Here is a 21138-nt window from a genome sequence, read left to right as displayed (position 1 = left end):
TGTATATAGTTATTGCTTAACTAAAGGGTTATTGTATGAGCCATCTGTTGAGAGAGGCTCCGTTATTGTTCATACTGTTAACTGGGTATTGTATCACGAGTTGTACGGTGTGATTGGTGTGGCTGGTATGAGTCTTACCCTGGATTCCAAATCCTTTCCTAGTAATGTCAGCTCTTCCGGGCACAGTTTCCCTAACTGAGGTCTGGAGGAGGGGCATAGAGGGAGGAGCCAGTGCACACCAGATATAGTACCTAATCTTTCTTTTAAGAGTGCCCAGTCTCCTGCGGAGCCCGTCTATACCCCATGGTCCTTACGGAGTACCCAGCATCCACTACGGACTACGAGAAATAGAATTACCGGTGAGTAAATAATTATTTTTTCCACACCTGCCTACTTTTGCACAGTACTGATTTATTTTGTTTTTCCACTACCTTGGGGTATATTTTCTAAAGTTCGATTTTCGATTCAGTTTTATGGCGGTTTTTTAAATCGTCTCAAATCAGATTAAATTGAACTTCTAAATCACTCCTTGAATCCCTCATTTACTAATATTCGATTTTGAATTCAAATTTGTTGTTCGATTTTGAGTAGTGATTTTGTGTTTAGGTTTAGGAAATCCATTTCAGAAACCACCTATAAAATCGAATACAAAATCGAAAATAACTTAATTTATTCCTTTTCGTCCAAATAGGTCACATGCAAGAAGCTGCTGTGGTTTCTCTAATTTTGGTTTGTGTACATCTCTGATGGTGGGGCACATGCATAGGACCTGTTCTGAGCATGTGCAGAACAGGTTCTGCATCATTTTACATAGAGGCTCATTCAGGTGCGGCCGCAAAGCTATTGTACGCACATCAGTCGATTTCTTACATCATATGTGTCTGTCCCGCTGTGCACATGCACTGCGAGTGATTTGCAATTCGCAGCAAGGAATTAGTTGCAGTGACAGGATGACAGCGTTTGGGGGTGGGATCGGGGGTGGTTGGATAAAGGCAAGCGTGTCATGGGCTATTTTGGGGCATGTATCTGCTGACGGCTGCGAGCTTGTGCATGTAAAAACATGGCATCTGAGTCGCTACTGCTGTGTTCAGTCTGCGCAGCAATAGACCAATCCTTAGCTCCAATGTTCCTCATTTTTGCATGTAGTCTGTGAATGTGTACACGAGTGTGATAGGGTTTGTAATGGCTTCCGTGGACGTCTCTTTTCATTTCTGGGCGGCAGAGGTGGATTGTCATGAAAGCAGCCCTAATGGTGGTGTGCTCTGTTGAGGGGGTGCGGTCTGTTGAAAGGGGCAGGGTATCTTGTTACAACCTTCCTTGTGTATTTTGCTGAAGTTGCTTCTGTGACTTTATGCTAATGCCGTTACAATGATCTTCCCTGCTGTCAGTGCCAGATTAAGGTTCAGAAAGGCCTGGAGCTGAAATTTCTGAAAGGCCTATTGTGTGCCACAGCATAGTGTGTGACCAATATCGGGTGTGTGTGGTGTGATTGGCTATCAGAGAGCGTGACCACTGCTATGGGGATGTGATCTGTTCAGGGAGTGTTGGGTGTGGTTAGCACTGAGGAGGGCATAGCTTAGTACCCATCTTCAGCAAGCTCAATCTCCCTCCTCTCTCCACTCATATGAATAGCGTAATGTGAGAGTCTACCAGTGGACAAAGGGAATCACCCCTTGAAGACGTGAACCTAGTGTGACAAGTACTTCCATATGTCTGTATTTTATTGGTTTCTCCTTCATCCACTAGGGGCCACTGGAGTGCAGATACAATGGGGATATAGTAGGCAGTAACTGGGAGCTGGCACTTTAAATTTATAACCATGTGACTAGCTCCTCCCCTACTATATCCCCCCTCCAAGCCAGTCTTATTTTAGTGCCCGAGGGCGCTGGTCACTCTTGGGACTTCTGAAGATTTTTTTTTTTTTTTTTTTATTATTCTTGCTTACACCCACAGACTGACAGCTCTGCCACTGCCAGTCTGCACTGTGGGAGGCTGCCGGCGGGGTCCCATCACAGCTACGTGCTGCTCGGGATGGGCCCCGGCTGAAGGAGACACTGAGCTCTCCTGAGCTGTCCGGACACCGCTGCGTGCGGCGCGTGTCGGGGCCGCTCCACCAGCAGGAGATTACGGCAGCGGTGAGTATCAGTGGCCGGATACAAACATCCACCTCGCTCCCCGCTCCCATACTCCGGCCGTGGCACACATTGCGGGCAGAGGGATTCCAGTACTGGCCAAATGACCTAGTGGTCCAGCTCTGGGGTGTCGCACTCGGGGTCCTTGGTTCCCCCCTCCACTCATACTGTATGGTCTGTACGACAGAGTTTGCAGCTGATCAGAAAATTTATTTTAGTGGCACCTTTATAGTTTTAAACTTCGGCGCCATTACTAGGGGGGCGGAGCTTAATCCCGCTCTGCTCGGCGGGCTCAGCGATCTTCGGCTGCGGCTCGCTAAGTTTGCGCGGGAATTTAAACATGATTGGACCCGCTCTGCTCGGCAGGCTCAGCGCTCCCCGCCCACAGCTCGCATGGCCGGCGGGGGACTCCCCGCTAGGTTTATGCGGGAGTTTGCTTAGTTTAAACTTGATAGGGGGCGGAGCTTTCTCCCGCTCTGCTCGGTGGGCTCAGCTCCCCGGCTGCGGCTCGTGTGACCGGCGGGGGAGGTAGGACGCTCCCCGCTGACTTGGTGCTGGAGCTGTTAACGTTTTTAAATTGGGGGGGCTTACTCAAGTCTTGGACCTCGGCTCCCGGCTGCCACCTGTGGCTCTGCTGGTGCTGGCGTCCATTTCCTCTCTGCAGGGGAAACCTCTACCCGGACTCCACTGCTTGCTGTGAATGTCAGGGTCTTCTCATCACTGCGGTGAGTAGCTTTCCTCAGTGATCTAAGGTCATATATATGATATATAATTTATATATTTGTATTGTGTATATATACATATATTGTATTGTATTATTATATTTATATTATATTTTATATAATTTGGATTATATATAATATTATATTGTTTTATATATATATATATATATATATATATATATAATCAACTAGCGCCGTTGTTTTTAAAGTTGGGCGCCATAGTGGGGGGCGGGGCTTAAACCCAACTTCGGCTCTCAGGTCAGTGCCCCTTTGTCGGGGGCTAGTGCTTTTACTTCAACACAGAGTCCCCTGTTTCTAGAATATGGAGTCAGCTCACTACTGCTCTATATCAGGGCACAGTTAGGCTCACTGAATATTTACAATAATAGAACTACAAGCTCCACCGAAATTTATTATAATAACAGGGACATCCTGGTACAGACCTGGGTTCACGTCCCACATTTCTTCACCTTGCCACATTAATTTTTCCCCCGGCTTTATTCACAGGCTGGCCGCCATTTTGGGCAACCAGCGGAGCTTACTAAATTAGCAGTACACTACATACAGGTCGGGTGTTGTCACCCCTTTATTATTCCTTTGTTTCACTTGGTAATAATACTGTGTGTAATTTGGGGAATGTGTGTGGCATCAGCCATATAGCCGCTGTGGCTCGGTACGCTTATAGCGGGGACATCTGAACACAGCTTGAATCCCAACAAACACCAACTTTAAGGGTAACGTGCCTGTCACTGCACGTTATAGTGCAGAGTACATAGGGCTACACTTCTTTAACCTGTGTTTTCTCTTTTCGTTGAACTAAACGTAACACCCAGGACAGAGAATTCCCTGTTATGTGTGGATTGTGCGGTGGAGCCATCTGATTAGCCCTCAACGCAGCTGCAGGACCCTCCTGTTTGAACAGCTCAGCTTATGCAGGTAATGTCACCGTTACCAGAGACCCCATCCGTCATTTCTTCTTCCCAGGTTTCTAAAAGGAGGTTGGTAACCTCAATGTTACACGACGCTGCGGATGAGAGACCTCTCTTGGAGGAGGCGATAGATGTCCGGGATACTGAGGATGTCTGTTTTCGGTGGAGTTAAAACCAGTGTCTCTGGGTCCTGGAGACATCCTACTGCACGTTTTCAGGTATCAAAAAATGTTTGTTTTCTTATCCTTTCCCCGCAGACCGCAGGAAACGATATAAGAACTTTCCATTTGTATACCCCTTGATGTATCGCCGGTCCAAGAAGCTGCCGGTTTCTGATGCAACCTTGCTGAGGGAGTCGTCTGAGAGTAATAGGCGGCAACAGGGGTTCTGCCTTGCCCTGTGCAGGTAGGTTGTTGTGGAACAATTGTTCTCTGAGTTACAGGAGGGTTTGCATCAGTATCAGCTGATAACTTTTGACAGATCATATTCACGAATCTGCTTTATTTTAGTTTTTTGAAGTTTCCCAAGACGTCTGTATTCTCGGAGCCTGAATTTTCGCTTGGGCTATCTTAACTCGACAACCTTTAGGGCTACGACAGTGTCAGGCGGATATTGATTCCTAGTGGACAGCAGAGGCGTTGTCCATTATGGGCCTGGTCAGGAAGGATCTTCCTGCCTGGATTTCTGAGGCCATTGGGGGCAAATCCACTTTTCTCTGACGTCCTAAGTGGATGCTGGGACTCCGTAAGGACCATGGGGAATAGCGGCTCCGCAGGACACTGGGCACAACTAAAAGAAAGCTTTAGACTACTGGTGTGCACTGGCTCCTCCCACTATGACCCTCCTCCAGACTTCAGTTAGAATCTTGTGCCCGGCTGAGCTGGATGCACACTAGGGGCTCTCCTGAGCTCCTAGAAAGAAAGTATATTTTAGGTTTTTTATTTTACAGTGAGTTCTGCTGGCAACAGACTCACTGCAGCGAGGGACTAAGGGGAGAAGAAGCGAACCTACCTGACTGGAGATAGCTTGGGCTTCTTAGGCTACTGGACACCATTAGCTCCAGAGGGATCGAACACAGGACCCGACCTCGATCGTTCGGTCCCGGAGCCGCGCCGCCGTCCCCCTTACAGAGCCAGAAGCAAGAAGAGTCCGGAAAATCGGCGGCAGAAGACTTCTGTCTTCTTCACGGTAGCGCACAGCACTGCAGCTGTGCGCCATTGCTCCTCATGCACACCTCACACTCTGGTCACTGGTGGGTGCAGGGCGCTGGGGGGAGGCGCCCTGAGGGCAATATTAGACACCTTGACTGGCAAATATACACCATATATAGTCCCAGAGGCTATATAGGTGTAAAATAATACCCCTGCCAGAGTTACAGAAAAAGCGGGAGAAGTCCGCCGAAAAAGGGGCGGGGCTATCTCCCTCAGCACACTGGCGCCATTTCTCCCTCACAGCTCCGCTGGAAGGACGCTCCCTGGCTCTCCCGTGCAGTTACAACTACATAAGGGTTAAAAAGAGAGGGGGGGCACTAAATTTAGGCGCAGTATAACTATATAGCAGCTATAAGGGGATATAATTCAGTTAGTCCCTGTATTATATAGCGCTCTGGTGTGTGCTGGCATACTCTCTCTCTGTCTCACCAAAGGGCTTTGTGGGGTCCTGTCCTCAGTCAGAGCATTTCCTGTGTGTGTGCGGTATGTCGGTACGGCTGTGTCGACATGTTTGATGAGGAGGCTTATGTGGAGGTACCACAAAAAAAAAAAAAGGGTATTATGTTTGGAGAGAAAAAACTACCAGAAGTTTTTCCTCCATCTGAGGAGTTAAACGAAGTGTGTGAAGAAGCGTGGGCTTCCCCCGATAAGAAACTAGTAATTTCTAAAAGGTTACTAATGACGTACCCTTTCCCGCCAGAGGATAGGTCACGTTGGGAAGCATCCCCTAGGGTGGATAAAGCGCTCACACGTTTGTCAAAGAAGGTGGCACTACCGTCTCCGGATACGGCCGCCCTAAAGGAACCTGCTGATAGAAAGCAGGAGGCTATTCTGAAGTCAGTATATACACACACAGGTATTATACTGAGACCAGCTATTGCTTCAGCATGGATGTGCAGTGCTGCAGCTGCGTGGTCAGATTCCCTGTCGGAAAATATTGATACCCTAGACAGGGACACTATATTGCTAACCGTTGAGCATATTAAAGACGCAGTCTTATATATGAGAGATGCACAGAGGGATATTTGCCGGCTGGCATCTAAAATAAGTGCAGTGTCCATTTCTGCCAGGATACAGCCAGTTCCCAGGAGCAAAAGTCCTCCCCCGCTTCCTCTAAGTCCACCGCATGAACCTGGGGCTCCACAGGTGGAGCCGGGTACGGTGGGGGCCAGTCTCAAAAATTTCAGCAATCAGTGGGCTCGCTCACGGGTGGATCCCTGGATCCTTCAAGTAGTATCTCAGGGGTACAAGCGGGAATTCGAGACGTCTCCCCCCCCCGCCGTTTCCTCAAATCTGCCTTGCCAACTACCCCCTCAGGCAGGGAGGCAGTGCTGGAGGCAATTCACAAGCTGTATTCCCAGCAGGTGATAGTCAAGGTGCCCCTACTTCAACAAGGACGGGGTTACTATTCCACAATGTTTGTGGTACCGAAACCGGACGGTTCGGTGAGACCCATTTTAAATTTGAAATCCTTGAACACATATATAAAAAAATTCAAGTTCAAGATGGAATCGCTCAGGGCGGTTATTGCAAGCCTGGGCGAGTGGGATTACATGGTATCACTGGACATCAAGGATGCTTACCTGCATGTCCCCATTTACCATCCTCACCAGGAGTACCTCAGATTTGTGGTACAGGATTGTCATTACCAATTCCAGACGTTGCCGTTCGGGTTATCCACGGCGCCGAGGGTCTTTACCAAGGTAATGGCCGACATGATGATACTCCTTCGAAAGAAGGGAGTTTTAATTATCCCGTACTTGGACGATCTCCTGATAAAGGCGAGGTCCAGGGAGCAGTTGTTGGTCGGGGTAGCACTATCTCGGGAGGTGCTACAACAGCACGGCTGGATTCTAAATATTCCAAAGTCACAGCTGGTCCCTACGACACGTCTACTGTTCCTGGGGATGGTTCTGGACACAGAACAGAAAAAAGTGTTTCTCCCGGAGGAGAAGGCCAAGGAGCTGTCATCTCTAGTCAGAGGCCTCCTAAAACCAAAACAGGTGTCGGTGCATCACTGCACGCGGATCCTGGGAAAGATGGTAGCTTCCTACGAAGCAATTCCATTCGGCAGGTTCCATGCAAGAACCTTTCAGTGGGACTTGTTGGACAAGTGGTCCGGATCGCATCTTCAGATGCATCGGCTGATAACCCTGTCTCCAAGGACCAGGGTGTCTCTGCTGTGGTGGCTCATCTTCAAGAGGGCCGCAGATTCGGCATACAGGACTGGGTCCTGGTGACCACGGATGCCAGCTTTCGAGGCTGGGGGGCAGTCACACAGGGAAGAAACTTCCAAGGGCTATGGTCAAGTCAGGAGACTTCCCTACACATAAATATTCTGGAGCTGAGGGCCATTTTCAATGCCCTCAGTCAGGCAAAACCCCTGCTTCAAAACCAGCCGGTACTGATCCAGTCAGACAACATCACGGCAGTTGCCCATGTAAACCGACAGGGCGGCACAAGAAGCAGGACGGCAATGGCAGAAGCCACAAGGATTCTCCGATGGGCGGAAAATCACGTGTTAGCACTGTCGGCAGTGTTCATTCCGGGAGTGGACAACTGGGAAGCAGACTTCCTCAGCAGGCACGACCTCCAGCCGGGAGAGTGGGGACTTCATCCAGAAGTCTTCCAACTGATTGTAAACCGTTGGGAAAGGCCACAGGTGGACATGATGGCGTCCCGCCTAAACAAAAAGCTAGAGAGATATTGCGCCAGGTCAAGAGACCCTCAGGCGATAGCTGTGGACGCTCTAGTGACACCGTGGGTGTACCGGTCGGTTTATGTGTTCCCTCCTCTTCCTCTCATACCAAAGGTACTGAGGATAATAAGGAGAAGAGGAGTAAGAACTATACTCCTTGTTCCGGATTGGCCAAGAAGAGCTTGGTACCCGGAACTTCAAGAAATGACCTCAGAGGACCCATGGCCTCTGCCGCTCAGACAGGACCTGCTGCAGCAGGGGCCCTGTCTGTTCCAAGACTTACCGCGGCTGCGTTTGACGGCATGGCGGTTGAACACCGGATCCTGAAGGAAAAGGGCATTCCGGAGGAAGTCATTCCTACGCTGATTAAAGCTAGGAAAGAAGTGACCGCGAACCATTATCACCGCATTTGGCGGAAATATGTTGCGTGGTGTGAGGCCAGGAAGGCCCCAACGGAAGAATTTCAGCTGGGCCGTTTCCTGCACTTCCTACAGTCAGGGGTGACTATGGGCCTAAAATTGGGTTCCATTAAAGTCCAGATTTCGGCTCTATCGATTTTCTTTCAAAGAGAACTGGCTCCACTGCCTGAAGTTCAGACTTTTGTTAAGGGAGTGCTGCATATTCAGCCCCCTTTTGTGGCACCCTGGGATCTCAACGTGCTGTTGGATTTCCTAAAGTCTCATTGGTTTGAGCCACTTAAAACTGTGGAATTGAAATATCTCACGTGGAAAGTGGTCATGTTGTTGGCCTTGGCTTCGGCCAGACGTGTGTCAGAATTGGCGGCTTTGTCAAGTAAAAGCCCTTATCTGATTTTTCATATGGATAGGGCAGAATTGAGGACTCGTCCCCAGTTTCTCCCTAAGGTGGTGTCAGCTTTTCATTTGAACCAACCTATTGTGGTGCCTGCGGCTACTAAAGACTTGGAGGCTTCCAAGTTGTTGGACGTAGTCAGGGCCCTAAAAATGTATGTTTCCAGGACAGCTGGCGTCAGAAAGACTGACTCGCTATTTATCCTGCATGCGCCCAACAAGTTGGGTGCACCTGCTTCAAAGCAGACTATTGCTCGCTGGATCTGTAGTACGATTCAGCTTGCACATTCTGCGGCTGGACTGCCGCATCCTAAATCTGTAAAAGCCCATTCCACGAGGAAGGTGGGCTCTTCTTGGGCGGTTGCCCGAGGGGTCTCGGCTTTGCAACTTTGCCGAGCAGCTACTTGGTCGGGGTCAAACACATTTGCTAAATTCTACAAGTTTGACACCCTGGCTGAGGAGGACCTAGAGTTTGCCCATTAGGTGCTGCAGAGTCATCCGCACTCTCCCGCCCGTTTGGGAGCTTTGGTATAATCCCCATGGTCCTTACGGAGTCCCAGCATCCACTTAGGACGTCAGAGAAAATAAGAATTTACTCACCGGTAATTCTATTTCTCGTAGTCCGTAGTGGATGCTGGGCGCCCATCCCAAGTGCGGATTGTCTGCAATACTTGTATATAGTTATTGTTTAACTAAAGGGTTATTGTTGAGCCATCTGTTGAGAGGCTCAGTTATTATCATACTGTTAACTGGGTATTGTATCACGAGTTATACGGTGTGATTGGTGTGGCTGGTATGAGTCTTACCCGGGATTCAAAATCCTTCCTTATTGTGTCAGCTCTTCCGGGCACAGTATCCTAACTGAAGTCTGAAGGAGGGTCATAGTGGGAGGAGCCAGTGCACACCAGTAGTCTAAAGCTTTCTTTTAGTTGTGCCCAGTCTCCTGCGGAGCCGCTATTCCCCATGGTCCTTACGGAGTCCCAGCATCCACTACGGACTACGAGAAATTGAATTACTGGTGAGTAAATTCTTATTTTCTTTACCCTACTGCTGCTCAAGCTCCAAGACGGACTTATACCGGTATTTCCGTGCCTTTTCAAGGTTTCGTGTCCACGAGAGGGGCGGTACATCCATCAACGAGGGATCTCAAAGTAAGAGGCAGAGGTTCAACATCCTCGGATCACTCTGATTGTAGGTCCTCCAGCACACCCACTGAAGTTTGGGCCTCCCTCCCACCTGGGAGATCAGAGGGTGGGCACATGTCTGTGGTTTTTCTGGGAGGCCTGGGTATGCTTGGGTTATGTTTCTCATCAATGTAGGGCCACTGTGGCTCAACTCATTTAATAGCATGGACATCTAAGCACTGAGGCTTAGTTCGTATCCTGCTAGGGATCAATTTTCACCACGGGTTTGCCGGTTTCCAACGTCAAGAATGTAGTACTGCAGGCGGCATCCCTGATGCTCGTTCGGTCTTTCTTCCGCCCCCACAGTGTTCATGAAGGTCACAAGATGGCCCTACTTCAGAGGCAGGGAGTGACGTTTGTTTCCTAGCTGGACAATCTTCTGCTGAAGACACTCTCTGCGGATCGGTTGTTTCTGAATATCCGGATGATCCAGGATCTCCTAATTCAACAAAGGTCTCATTTATGCCCCTTGTACAGTTTTCTGTTTTTAGGACTCAACACGGTCCGTCAGAGGATTTTTTTACTTCCTCAGGACCAGTTCCCCTCTCTCTTCAGCCATGTGCGGCACTGAGAGAAGGTCACCTACATCCTCCTCTGAGCTGAGGACAACAGTCTTCATTCCAAGGGTAGTCAAGCCGCCAGCTTGGGCACGCGGGTGAGTGGACACTCCCTGGAGTTTCGTCAGCTAATCCGCTGTTGGTGGAAACCTCGGTTCGACCTCAGGGCGTTCCGACTGACTCTTCAACTGCCCCTTTACTACTCTCGGACGTGAGCCCTGGCAGCAGTAGCCGGGGATGCCCTCACGGCTCCTTCGAACTTCTGGTTAGTATATCTTTCCACCTTTTCTGTTACTGCCTCAATTTCTGCAATGCATAAAGGGAGAATGCGCGTTAGTCCTCCCGGTGTCTCCAGTTTGGCCGCACAGGACTTGGAAATCCTCCCTACACCTGTTGTCAGTAGAGGAGCCTTGGCTCCTACCTCTGTGGGACTGTCTACTTCAACAGGGTCCTTTTCTTTGTTCAGTCTTACACAGGTTTCGTTTACCGGTTTGGCTGTTCATGAAACCTTCTCAGATGGAAGGAGTTCCCTCGTTCGGTTATACCTCCTAGGCTCCGATTTCGGAAGTCCGTTTTTACTATTACCATTTTTGGAAACTTTTTCTGGCCTGGTGGGAATGACGAGTGTTTTTTCCCTTCGGTTTTTCACTTTTCTTCCAAAGATAAATAGCCTGGCTGCCGGAAGTTCGGACTTTCTTGCAGCAGGTACTCTAACTGCAGCCTCCCTTTCGCCCCCCAGCTGCACCAGGGGACCTCATACTGGTTCTCACTTTTGCAGTCTGTTTTGTTTTTGTTTTTTAATTTCCTCAGTCGGTGGATACGTTTTCTCACCTGGAAGGTGGTCCTTCTCCTGGCTCTGACTTCCAGCTGGGTGTAGAAGCTTGGGTCTCTCGCTCTCTTTTTCCCTCTTGTCTGTCTTCTTGCCTAATATTACATGAGGATACGGCTGAGCTTCATACTCAGCTGTCGTTTCTTCCAGGGGTGTTGTCCGCTTTTCACACAACGCTGCCACTTGTGTTTTCGGCCCTCTTGGCGGATTCACCGGTTTATGACCTTTGGATGTTGTCAGGGCGCTCCGACTCTCTGTACAGAGGACTTCGGCTGTTCGACTTTCTTCTTTGTTCTGTACGAACCGTCCTGGATGGCTGGGGTCCCAGCAGACTTTGGCCCGTTGGATACGTCTGACCATCAGACTGGTTTATTTGGCGGTTGTTCGTGAGCCTCAGTCTTCCATTTTGGCGCACTCCACGCGCTCTGGGGGACCTTCGGGGGCGGCCACCCACGGGGTTTCCGCAAATACTTGGTCAGGTCATCATACGTTTGTCTCGTTTTACAGATTTGACATTTTTGTGACTTCTGTGTCACAGTTGGCCAAGCGGTTTTGCAGGACTGTCAGCGCTCTCCCCCCGTCTTGGGAGCTCTGGGACGTCCCCATTGTATCTGCACTCCAGTGGCCCCTAGTGGATGAAGGAGAAATCAGAATTTTGGTACTTACCGCTAAATCCCTTTCTCCGATTCCACAGGGGCCACTGGACGCCCGCCCAGCGCTGTTTCATCCTACTTCACTTATCGATTTGCCGGTCACTATGTGACTGCACGTTTTGTTCAGGTTACCCTCACTATGTTTCCGGATTTCCTTGGTGTTATTCTGTTTTTAGTTGGCTAAGCGAACCTCCTCTGCTTTAACGTTGGTCTTTTCCATCTCCCCTCAGGCACAGTTTTAACTAGACTGGCTTGGAGGGGGGACATAGTAGGAGAGGAGCTAGTCACATGGTTATAATTTTAATGTGCCAGCTCCCAGTTACTGCCTACTATATCCCCATTGTATCTGCACTCCAGTGGCCCCTGTGGAATCGGAGAAAGGGATTTATCGGTAAGTACCAAAATCCTGATATCACTCCCATATCTTGATTTTGTTGTGCTAAGCCTCCTCACTATATATTGTATTGTGCTACCTCTCATCTGTGTATTCTGAACATTGCCTTTCAACCCCTTCATCTTTATATGTTGCATTTTGCTGTTATTCCTCTTCCCATCTGTATGTCATGCAATGGGCTGTCATCCCTCTCCCCATCCGTTTCTGTACTGCATTGTGTTGTCTGCCCCTTCCCATCTGTATGTCCAGTGGAACGCAAATCCCAGAAGCGCGACTGCGGGCTGGTAGTGTGAGCCTGCCGTCTTTCAGTGTGAGCCTGCCCGGACGCAGGTTGAGGGGCTATGGGACCGGAGGCGGAGCTAACGCTGCTCGATCGTAGCTGAGCTCCAATCGCGCCAGCCAGCCCCAACGAAGGGGTGATGAGCAGCCGCTAAGGGAACAGGACCTGCCAGGCAGACTCGCCCGGCGTACTAATCTGCCTTTGCTGGGCATCAACAGCACTTGTTAACATTTGCAATTCCATAACCTAGAAAATAGCACTTGCGAATGCATTCGTGTACAAACATGAATTATGTTTAGCATCTTTACAGTATTATCTGGCTTGATTCATGGACAGACGCTATGGTGACTGCACCCGTGATTGTACACATTGAGGATGTGTGAAATTATTTTAAAAAATCAGCAGCCCTGAAAAGTACAGAGACTCCCAGAGGAGCCATCACAAATGCACCGCAGCTGAGTACATATTCCCAGTTCGCACGCACATCCTTCCATAATCGGCAGCTCCATTATAGCAACAGACAAGCAGTATGGCATCCTGAACAGAGATGGCAGACATGCTTCTTGAGCATGGCTTCACAGGCGATGCGCCCCAAAAATGATTGCAACGCGCATGCATTTTTGCAAACACCCCCCCCCCCCCCATCAATGCCCACAAACGGATCCTGTCAGTCACTCTGCGTAAAGATAAATGCTGCATGTGGCTTCGCTTTTAGGCTTTTGTGCATACGCATACATTGGCATAACGTCCGTCATCTCTAAGTTTTATAGACATCATAATGAAGGTTTAGGAAATAGAATGTGTAGAAGCTCAAGTCACTTGTCTTATTCGTTCTATTACTTTGGGGATTTGTAGTTCGATTTTGTTTTGATTTTGAATTCGAATGTTAGTAAATCTGGGGATCCCCCTGGTTTTGAATAATCAAATATTAAATCAGTAGTGCATTTGTATTGATTGTTGTATTTGTGTAAACTAACAAAAGTAAAAGAATAAAAAAGTGTATAGTAGTGGTGGCAAATTCTAGAACTTGCAACACTGAATTGAATTTTTCTTGACAGGCTGGCACAGTTAATCGAGGCAGTGAGGTGATTGCTTCAGGAATGGTTGTCAATGACTGGTGTGCATTTTGTGGTCTGGATACAACAAGCACAGAGCTCTCAGTAATAGAAAGTGTATTCAAGCTAAGTGATGCTCAGCCAAGCACAATTGCCACCAGCATGAGAGACTCCCTCATTGACAGGTATGGTAATGACTTTTCATGCTGTGTAATTCTGAAACCTGAGATCACCCAAAAGTGCAAAATGTTTAAAAAAAAATAATTCAAAAAAATCTATTTATCTTGAAAATGTATACCATGTGTTTGGCTACTGTAAAAACATTTAAAGATATTAGGAGAGATGTAGTGCCGCCCGAGTCCGGCGGCTGTGCGGATTGCCGTCCGAGTTCGGCCGTCATCACGCATGGCAGCTGGACTTGGGCGGCACTGCACCCTGCCGATTATGTGGGATTGAATGGCCTCCAAACATGGCATGGGCCACTAACATCTTTAATTCTGTGTGGAACTGAACCTATTTCGAAATGTCCCTTGGCGTTGTTCCCTTTTGAGTCACATTGTTTTCTGAGCTGGTAGCTCATTCCCATAGGGTATTGTGTTTTCGCTTACGTCCTAGAGGATACTGTGGTCCACACTAGTACCATGGGGTATAGACTGGTCCACTAGGAGCCATGGGCACTTTAAGAAATCAATAGTGTGGGCTGGCTCCTCCCTCTATGCCCCTCCTACCAGACTCCGTTTTAGAAAATGTTCCCGGCGGAGCCGGTCACGCTTTGAAGAGATCCTGAAGAATTTTCCACCTTTATTTTAAATGGTTTATCTCTAACGTCCTAGAGGATGCTGGGGACTCCGTAAGGACCGTGGGGAATAGACGGGCTCCGCAGGAGATAGGGCACTTAAAGAAAGCTTTGGATTCTGGGTGTGCACTGGCTCCTCCCTCTATGTCCCTCCTCCAGACCTCAGTTTTACACTGTGCCCAGAGGATGAAGGGCGCACTGCAGGGAGCTCTCGAGTTCTTTGCTACAGAAAACATTTTTGTTTTGGATTTTTACTTTTTCACAGGGAGCACTGCTGGCAACAGGCTCCCTGCATCGAGGGACTGAGGAGAGAGGGGCAGACCTACTTAACTGATAGGATCTGCTTCTTCGGCTACTGGACACCATTCGCTTCAGAGGGGGTGAACACAGGTTCGCCCTAGGCGTCCACCCCCGGAGCCACACCGCCATTCTCCTCACAGAGCCAGAAGAACAGAAGCAAGAAGACGTCTCAGGCGGCAGAAGCCTTCAGCTTCACAGAGGTAACGCACAGCACTGCAGCTGTGCGTCATTACTCCACATCACCTCACACACTCCGGTCACTGTATGGGTGCAGGGCGCAGGGGAAGGCGCCCTGGGCAGCAATAATAACACCTCTTAGATGGCAAATAGGTATATACATGTACAGCTGGGCACTGTACATGTATATAATTGAGCCCCCACCATTTTACACGATTTTGAGCGGGACAGAAGCCCGCCGCCGAGGGGGCTGGGCTTCTCCCTCAGCACTCACCAGCGCCATTTCTCTCTCCACAGAACGCTGAGAGAAAGCTCCCCGGACTCTCCCCTGCTTACACACGGTGAAGGGAGTTTAAAAAGAGTGGGGGGGGGGCACATAATTGGCAGAATAAAGTATAATACAGCGCTGCTGGGGAAAAGCATTCTGTTGGTCTCCAGGTTGTTGCGCTGGGGTGTGTGCTGGCATACTCTCTCTCTGTCTCTCCAAAGGGCCTTTCAGGGGATACTGTCTTCAGAAAAAGTTTTCCCTGGGTGTGTGCAGTGTGTCGGTACGTGTGTGTCGACATGTTTGATGAGGAATGCGGAGGGGGAGTGCTTGAATGTCAGGACGCCGTCGGCAACGCCGACACCGGACTGGGTGGATATGCTGAATGTCTTGAATGCAAATGTAAATCTCCTGCATAAAAGATTAGACAAGGCTGAAGCTAGGGATCAGTCAGGTAGCCAGTCCGTGCCTGTCCCTGTGGTGCCAGGACCTTCAGGGTCTCAAAAGCGCCCCATATCCCACGTCGCTGACACAGATACCGACACAGATACTGACTCTAGTGTCGACTATGAGGATGCAAAATTACAGCCGAAGGTGGCAAAAGGTATTAGGTACATGATTATTGCCATAAAAGAGGTTTTGCATATCACGGAGGAACCCCCTGTCCCTGACACGAGGGTTCACATGTATAAAGGGAAAAAGCCTGAGGTCACGTTTCCGTCCTCATTTGAGCTAAGCGAATTATGCGAAAAGGCTTGGGAATCTCCGGATAGGAGACTCCATGGCCCCAAAAGGATTCTCATGGCGTATCCTTTTCCACAGAAGGATCGGATACGATGGGAATCTGCGCCTAAAGTAGACAAGGCGCTGACACGCTTATCCAAGAAGGTGGCACTGACTTCTCCGGATACTGCTTCCCTCAAGGATCCTGCTGATCGCAAGCAGGAAATTACCATGAAGCACATTTACACACATTTAGGAACTATAGTTAGACCGGCCATGGCGTCGGCCTGGGTTTGTAGTGCTGTCGTGGCATGGGCAGACTCCTTATCTACGGAGATGGACACCTTAGATAGGGATACCATTCTAATGACCATGGAGCATATCAGAGATGCTGCCTTGTATATGAGGGATGCTCGGAGAGACATTTGTTTACTAAGCTCTAGAATAAACGCTATGTCTATTTCTGCTAGGCGGCTCTTGTGGACCCGACAGTGGACGGGAGACGCCGACTCAAAGCGGCATATGGAGTCATTGCCTTACAACGGGAAGGAGTTGTTTGAAGAAGGCCTCTCGGACCTAGTCTCTACTGCTACGGCCGGTAAATCGAATTTTTTACCTTATGTTCCCCCGCAGCATTCTAAGAAGGTACCCCATTATCAAATGCAGTCCTTTCGTTCCAATAAAAACAAGAAGGTACGAGGATCGTCCTTCGTTGCCAGAGGTAAAGGCAAGGGAAAAAAGCTGCACTCAGCTAGTTCCCAGGAGCAGAAGTCCTCCCCTACTTCCGCAGAGTCCACAGCATGACGCTGGGGCTTTCCGGGGGTGGGGGGTGGGGGTCAGATCAAGTGGGGGCAAGTCTTCGTCTTTCAGCCACACCTAGGTTCAATCACAGGTGGATCCCTGGGTAATAGAGATTGTTTCCCAGGGATACAGACTGGAATTTGAAGACATGCCCCCTCGCCGGTTTTTCAAATCGGCTCTGCCGGCTTCCCCGTCAGAGGGGGAGCTAGTGTTAGCGGCAATTCACAAATTGTACATTCAACAGGTGATAATCAAGGTTCCTCATCTCCAGCAGGGAGAGGGTTATTATTCATCCCTGTTTGTGGTACCGAAACCGGACGGTTCGGTCAGACCCATTCTGGATCTGGAATCCCTGAACCTGTACTTGAAGAGGTTCAAGTTCAAAATGGAATCGCTCAGAATGGTCATCGCCAGCCTTTAGGGAGGGGATTGGATGGTGTCCCTGGACATAAAGGATGCGTACCTTCATGTTCCGATTTCCCCCCCTCACCAGGCGTTTCTGAGATTTGCAGTACAGGATTGTCACTACCAATTTCAGACGTTGCCGTTTGGGCTTTCCACGGCCCCGAGAATTTTCACCAAGGTAATGGCGGAAATTATGGTGCTCCTGCGCAAGCAGGGAGTCACAATTTTCCCGTACTTGGATGATCTCCTTATAAAGGCGAGATCTCGGGAGAAGTTGCTGGACAGCGTGTCTCTGTCCGTGAAGACGTTGCAGATGCACGGCTGGATTCTCAATTTACAGAAATCCCAGCTAGTACCTGCAACGCGTCTGACCTTTTTGTGCCTGATTCTAGACACAGACCAAAAAAGAGTTTTTCTTCCGGTGGAGAAGGCTCAGGAGCTCATAGCCCTGGTCAAGAACCTTTTAAAGGCAAAAAAGGTTTCGGGGGATCATTGCACAAAGGTTCTGAGGAAGATGGTGGCTTCATGCGAGGTCCTCCCCTTTGGCAGGTTCCATGCGAGGACTTTCCAGTGGGACCTATTGGACAGATGGTCCGGGTCCCATCTACATATGCAGAAACGGATCACCCTGTCTCCCAGGGGCAGGGTATCTCTCCTGTGGTGGCTGCACAGTGCTAACCTCCCTAGAGGGTCGCAGGTTCGGCATTCAGGACTGGGTCCTGGTGACCACGGACGCGAGCTTCCGAGGTTGGGGGGCTGTCGCACTGGGAAAAAATTTCCAAGGTCTCTGGTCAAGCCTAGAGACTTGTCTCCACATCAATGTCCTGGAGTTAAGGGCCATTTACAACGCCCTACGCCAGGCGGAGGAGTGGCTTCAGAACAAACCGGTTCTGATTCAGTCGGACAATATCACGGCAGTGGCTCATGTAAACCGCCAAGGCGGCACAAGGAGCAGAGTGGCCATGGCAGAGGTGACCAGGATTCTGCGCTGGGCGGAAGGCCATGTAAGCGTGGAGGACAACTGGAAGGCGGACTTCCTCAGCAGGCACGACCTGCATCCGGGACATCAAGAAGTCTTCACACAGATCGTGGATCGGTGGGGACTGCCTCAAATAGACATGATGGCGTTCGGTCTCAACAAAAAGCTAAAGAGGTATTGCGCCAGGTCAAGAGACCCTCAGGCGGTAGCGGTAGACACTCTGGTGACACCATGGGTGTTCAGATCGGTCTGTGTTTCCTCCTCTGCCTCTCATACCCAAGGTGTTGAGATTAATAAGACTAAGAAGGGTCAGAACAATCCTCATTGTTCCAGATTGGCCAAGGAGGACTTGGTATCCGGATCTGCAGGAGTTGCTTACAGAAGATCCGTGGCCTCTTCCTCCAAGGCAGGACCTGCTGCAGCAGGGGCCCTGTCTGTTCCAAGACTTACCGCGGCTGCGTTTGACGGCATGGCGGCTGAACGCCGGATCCTAGCTGAAAAAGGGATTCCGGGGGAGGTCATTCCTACCCTGATCAAGGCTAGGAAGGATGTGACATTGAAACATTATCACCGTATATGGTGGAAATTTGTTTCTTGGTGTGAGGCCAGAGCTGCTCCTACGGAGGAGTTCCATTTGGGCCGTCTGCTACACTTCCTTCAAACGGGAGTGAATTTGGGCCTAAAATTAGGGTACATAAAGGTCCAAATTTCGGCCTTATCCATTTTCTTTCAAAGAGAATTGGTTTCTCTTCCCGAGGTACAGACTTTTGTGAAGGGAGTGCTGCATATTCAGCCTCCCTTTGTACCTCCGGTGGCGCCTTGGGATCTTAACGTGGTATTAAGTTTCCTCAAGTCACCTTGGTTTGAACCACTCAAAACAGTGGAGTTGAAATACCTCACTTGGAAAGTGGTCATGTTGTTGGCCTTAGCTTCTGCAAGGCGTGTTTCGGAATTAGCGGCTTTATCATATAAAAGCCCATACCTGATTTTTCACGTGGATAGGGCAGAGTTGAGGACTCGTCCTCAATTTCTGCCCAAGGTGGTCTCATCTTTTCATATGAACCAACCTATTGTCGTGCCTGTGGCTACACGGACTTGGAGGACTCAGAGTCCCTGGATGTGGTCAGGGCTTTGAAGATTTACGTGACCAGAACAGCTAGGATCAAGAAGACTGAAGCTCTGTTTGTTCTGTATGCGGCCAACAAGGTTGGCGCTCCTGCTTCAAAGCAGACAATTGCTCGCTGGATCTGTAACGATTCAGCAGGCGCATTCTACGGCAGGATTGCCATTGCCTAAATCGGTTAAGGCCCATTCCACTAGGAAGGTGGGCTCTTCTTGGGCGGCTGCCCGAGGTGTCTCGGCACTACAACTGTGCCGAGCTGCTACTTGGTCGGGGTCAAACACCTTTGCAAAGTAATATAAGTTTGATACCCTGGCTGAGGAGGAACTCCTGTTTGCTCAATCGGTGTTGCAGAGTCATCCGCACTGTCCCGCCCGTTTGGGAGCTTTGGTATAATCCCCATGGTCCTTACGGAATCCCCAGCATCCTATAGGACGTTAGAGAAAATAGGATTTTACTTACCGGTTAATCTATTTCTCGTAGTCGCCTCCGTAGAGGATGCTGGGCGCCCGTCCCAAGTGCGGTCTTCTTCTGCAAGACTTGTATATAGTTATTGCTTACATAAGGGTTATGTTATAGTTGGTCGGTCTTGAACCGAGGCTATGTTACTTGTTCATACTGTTAACTGGGTAGTTTATCACAGGTTATACGGTGTGATTGGTGTGGCTGGTATGAATCTCGCCCTTAGGTTACATAAATCCTTTCCTCGTACTGTTCATATCCTCTGGGCACAGTTTCTCTAACTGAGGTCTGGAGGAGGGACATAGAGGGAGGAGCCAGTGTACACCCAGAATCCAAAGCTTCTTAAAGTGCCCTATCTCCTGCGGAGCCCGTCTATTCCCCATGGTCCTTACGGAGTCCCCAGCATCCTCTACGGACTACGAGAAATAGATTTACCGGTAAGTAAAATCCTTTTTTTTTTTTTTTTTTTTTCAGTCAGATCTGTTTTGGCAGCAGTCTGACTGCTTCGTGGGACTTAGGGGGTAAAACTGTACCATGGCGTAGCGTACCCTCCCGCAGCACGCCGCCACCCCCTAACAGAGCCTGGAGACAGAAGAGTGGTGAGTACAGCGCCGGCGTCCCGGTTAGCGGGTCGCCGGCAGGAATGGTGGCACAAGGGTGGGAGCACAGCTCTGAGTACAGACTGCGCTCCAGGGGGCTCAGAAGGCGCACACTGCAGTGTGTCCCGCTGTGATGGGCGCGCTGAGCCACCATTGATACCCACACTGGCCACAACTACCTAACAGGGGTTTTAACCCTTGGTTGGACATTATATTACCTCAGGCCAGTATAATAAATGCGGGAAGCTGAGCGCCATTACAGGGGGCAGGGCTTCACTCAGCGGATCCTACAGCTCTCGGGCGCCATTTTCCCTCTGCAGCTCATACAGGCAGCATTCACAGGGAAGCGCAGCTCCTCCACAAGGACTCCAAGTCTCCTCAGCGGTACCAGGGGGTCTTAGTGAAGGGGGGGAGCAGTGTTAAGATTATAAGCACTTCTGAGGTGTTATTCTTGCGACCCAGCTAAGTTTCACTTATGCTAAAGGGGTGCTGTGTGGCTGGCTTTGACTAGTGTGTCTCTCTGAAGACCCTGCCTACATATACTGTGTTTTCACCTGGTGTCTGTGTGTGGGGGTGTCCTTTTACAATCATGCCCTAGGACTATGTTTCTTGTACAGCGGAATATCTCTCATCCCCTGGGGACTCGCTACCCTGTACCCAGGATAGTGCTCACTCCCAGTCCAGTGAGGCTGAACACCCATAGTTAGCTTCCATAAAAGGTATGATTTCTCTGGCAGGGTCCACAGGTTATCCACAGGATAACAATGGGATATGATGGAATGGAGCGACAGCGGATTGGCACCAAACGATCACAAGCTTTCAGTCCTCCCAGGATGCAACGGACTGGTCCATATATCCCCTCCCACTGGCTCAGGCAAATCAGTTTTTTGTTTGGTACGGCAGGAGCCGGACCATGGTCACAGGGCTGCTGTTCTTTGGCAGCCCTAAGCTTTAGTAATTTATTTTTATAGTCTTACTATGTTTTCTGAGTGATCTTTCCTAACAGCGTCTTACACGCATATTGGAAAAAGTCGCTCCAACAACACTCCGCCGGGTCG

General features: G+C 49.6%; 1 protein-coding gene across 2 annotated transcripts in view; it reads left to right on the top strand.

Moving 5' to 3' along the window:
* Window positions 1–21138, top strand: part of EIF6 (eukaryotic translation initiation factor 6) — a 161783-nt gene that overhangs the window by 128895 nt on the left and 11750 nt on the right. For both annotated transcript variants that reach the window (XM_063959568.1, XM_063959569.1), the window contains exon 6: window positions 13457–13638. In XM_063959568.1, the coding sequence (XP_063815638.1) occupies window positions 13457–13638 (182 nt within the window). The remainder of the gene's footprint in view (window positions 1–13456; window positions 13639–21138) is intronic.

This window comes from Pseudophryne corroboree, chromosome 3 (assembly GCF_028390025.1).
Source record: "Pseudophryne corroboree isolate aPseCor3 chromosome 3, aPseCor3.hap2, whole genome shotgun sequence".
Classification (NCBI taxonomy): Eukaryota; Metazoa; Chordata; class Amphibia; order Anura; family Myobatrachidae; genus Pseudophryne; species Pseudophryne corroboree.
The sequence above is the reverse complement of the archived record's forward strand: the minus strand, read 5'-3'. Positions and strand labels throughout refer to the sequence as shown.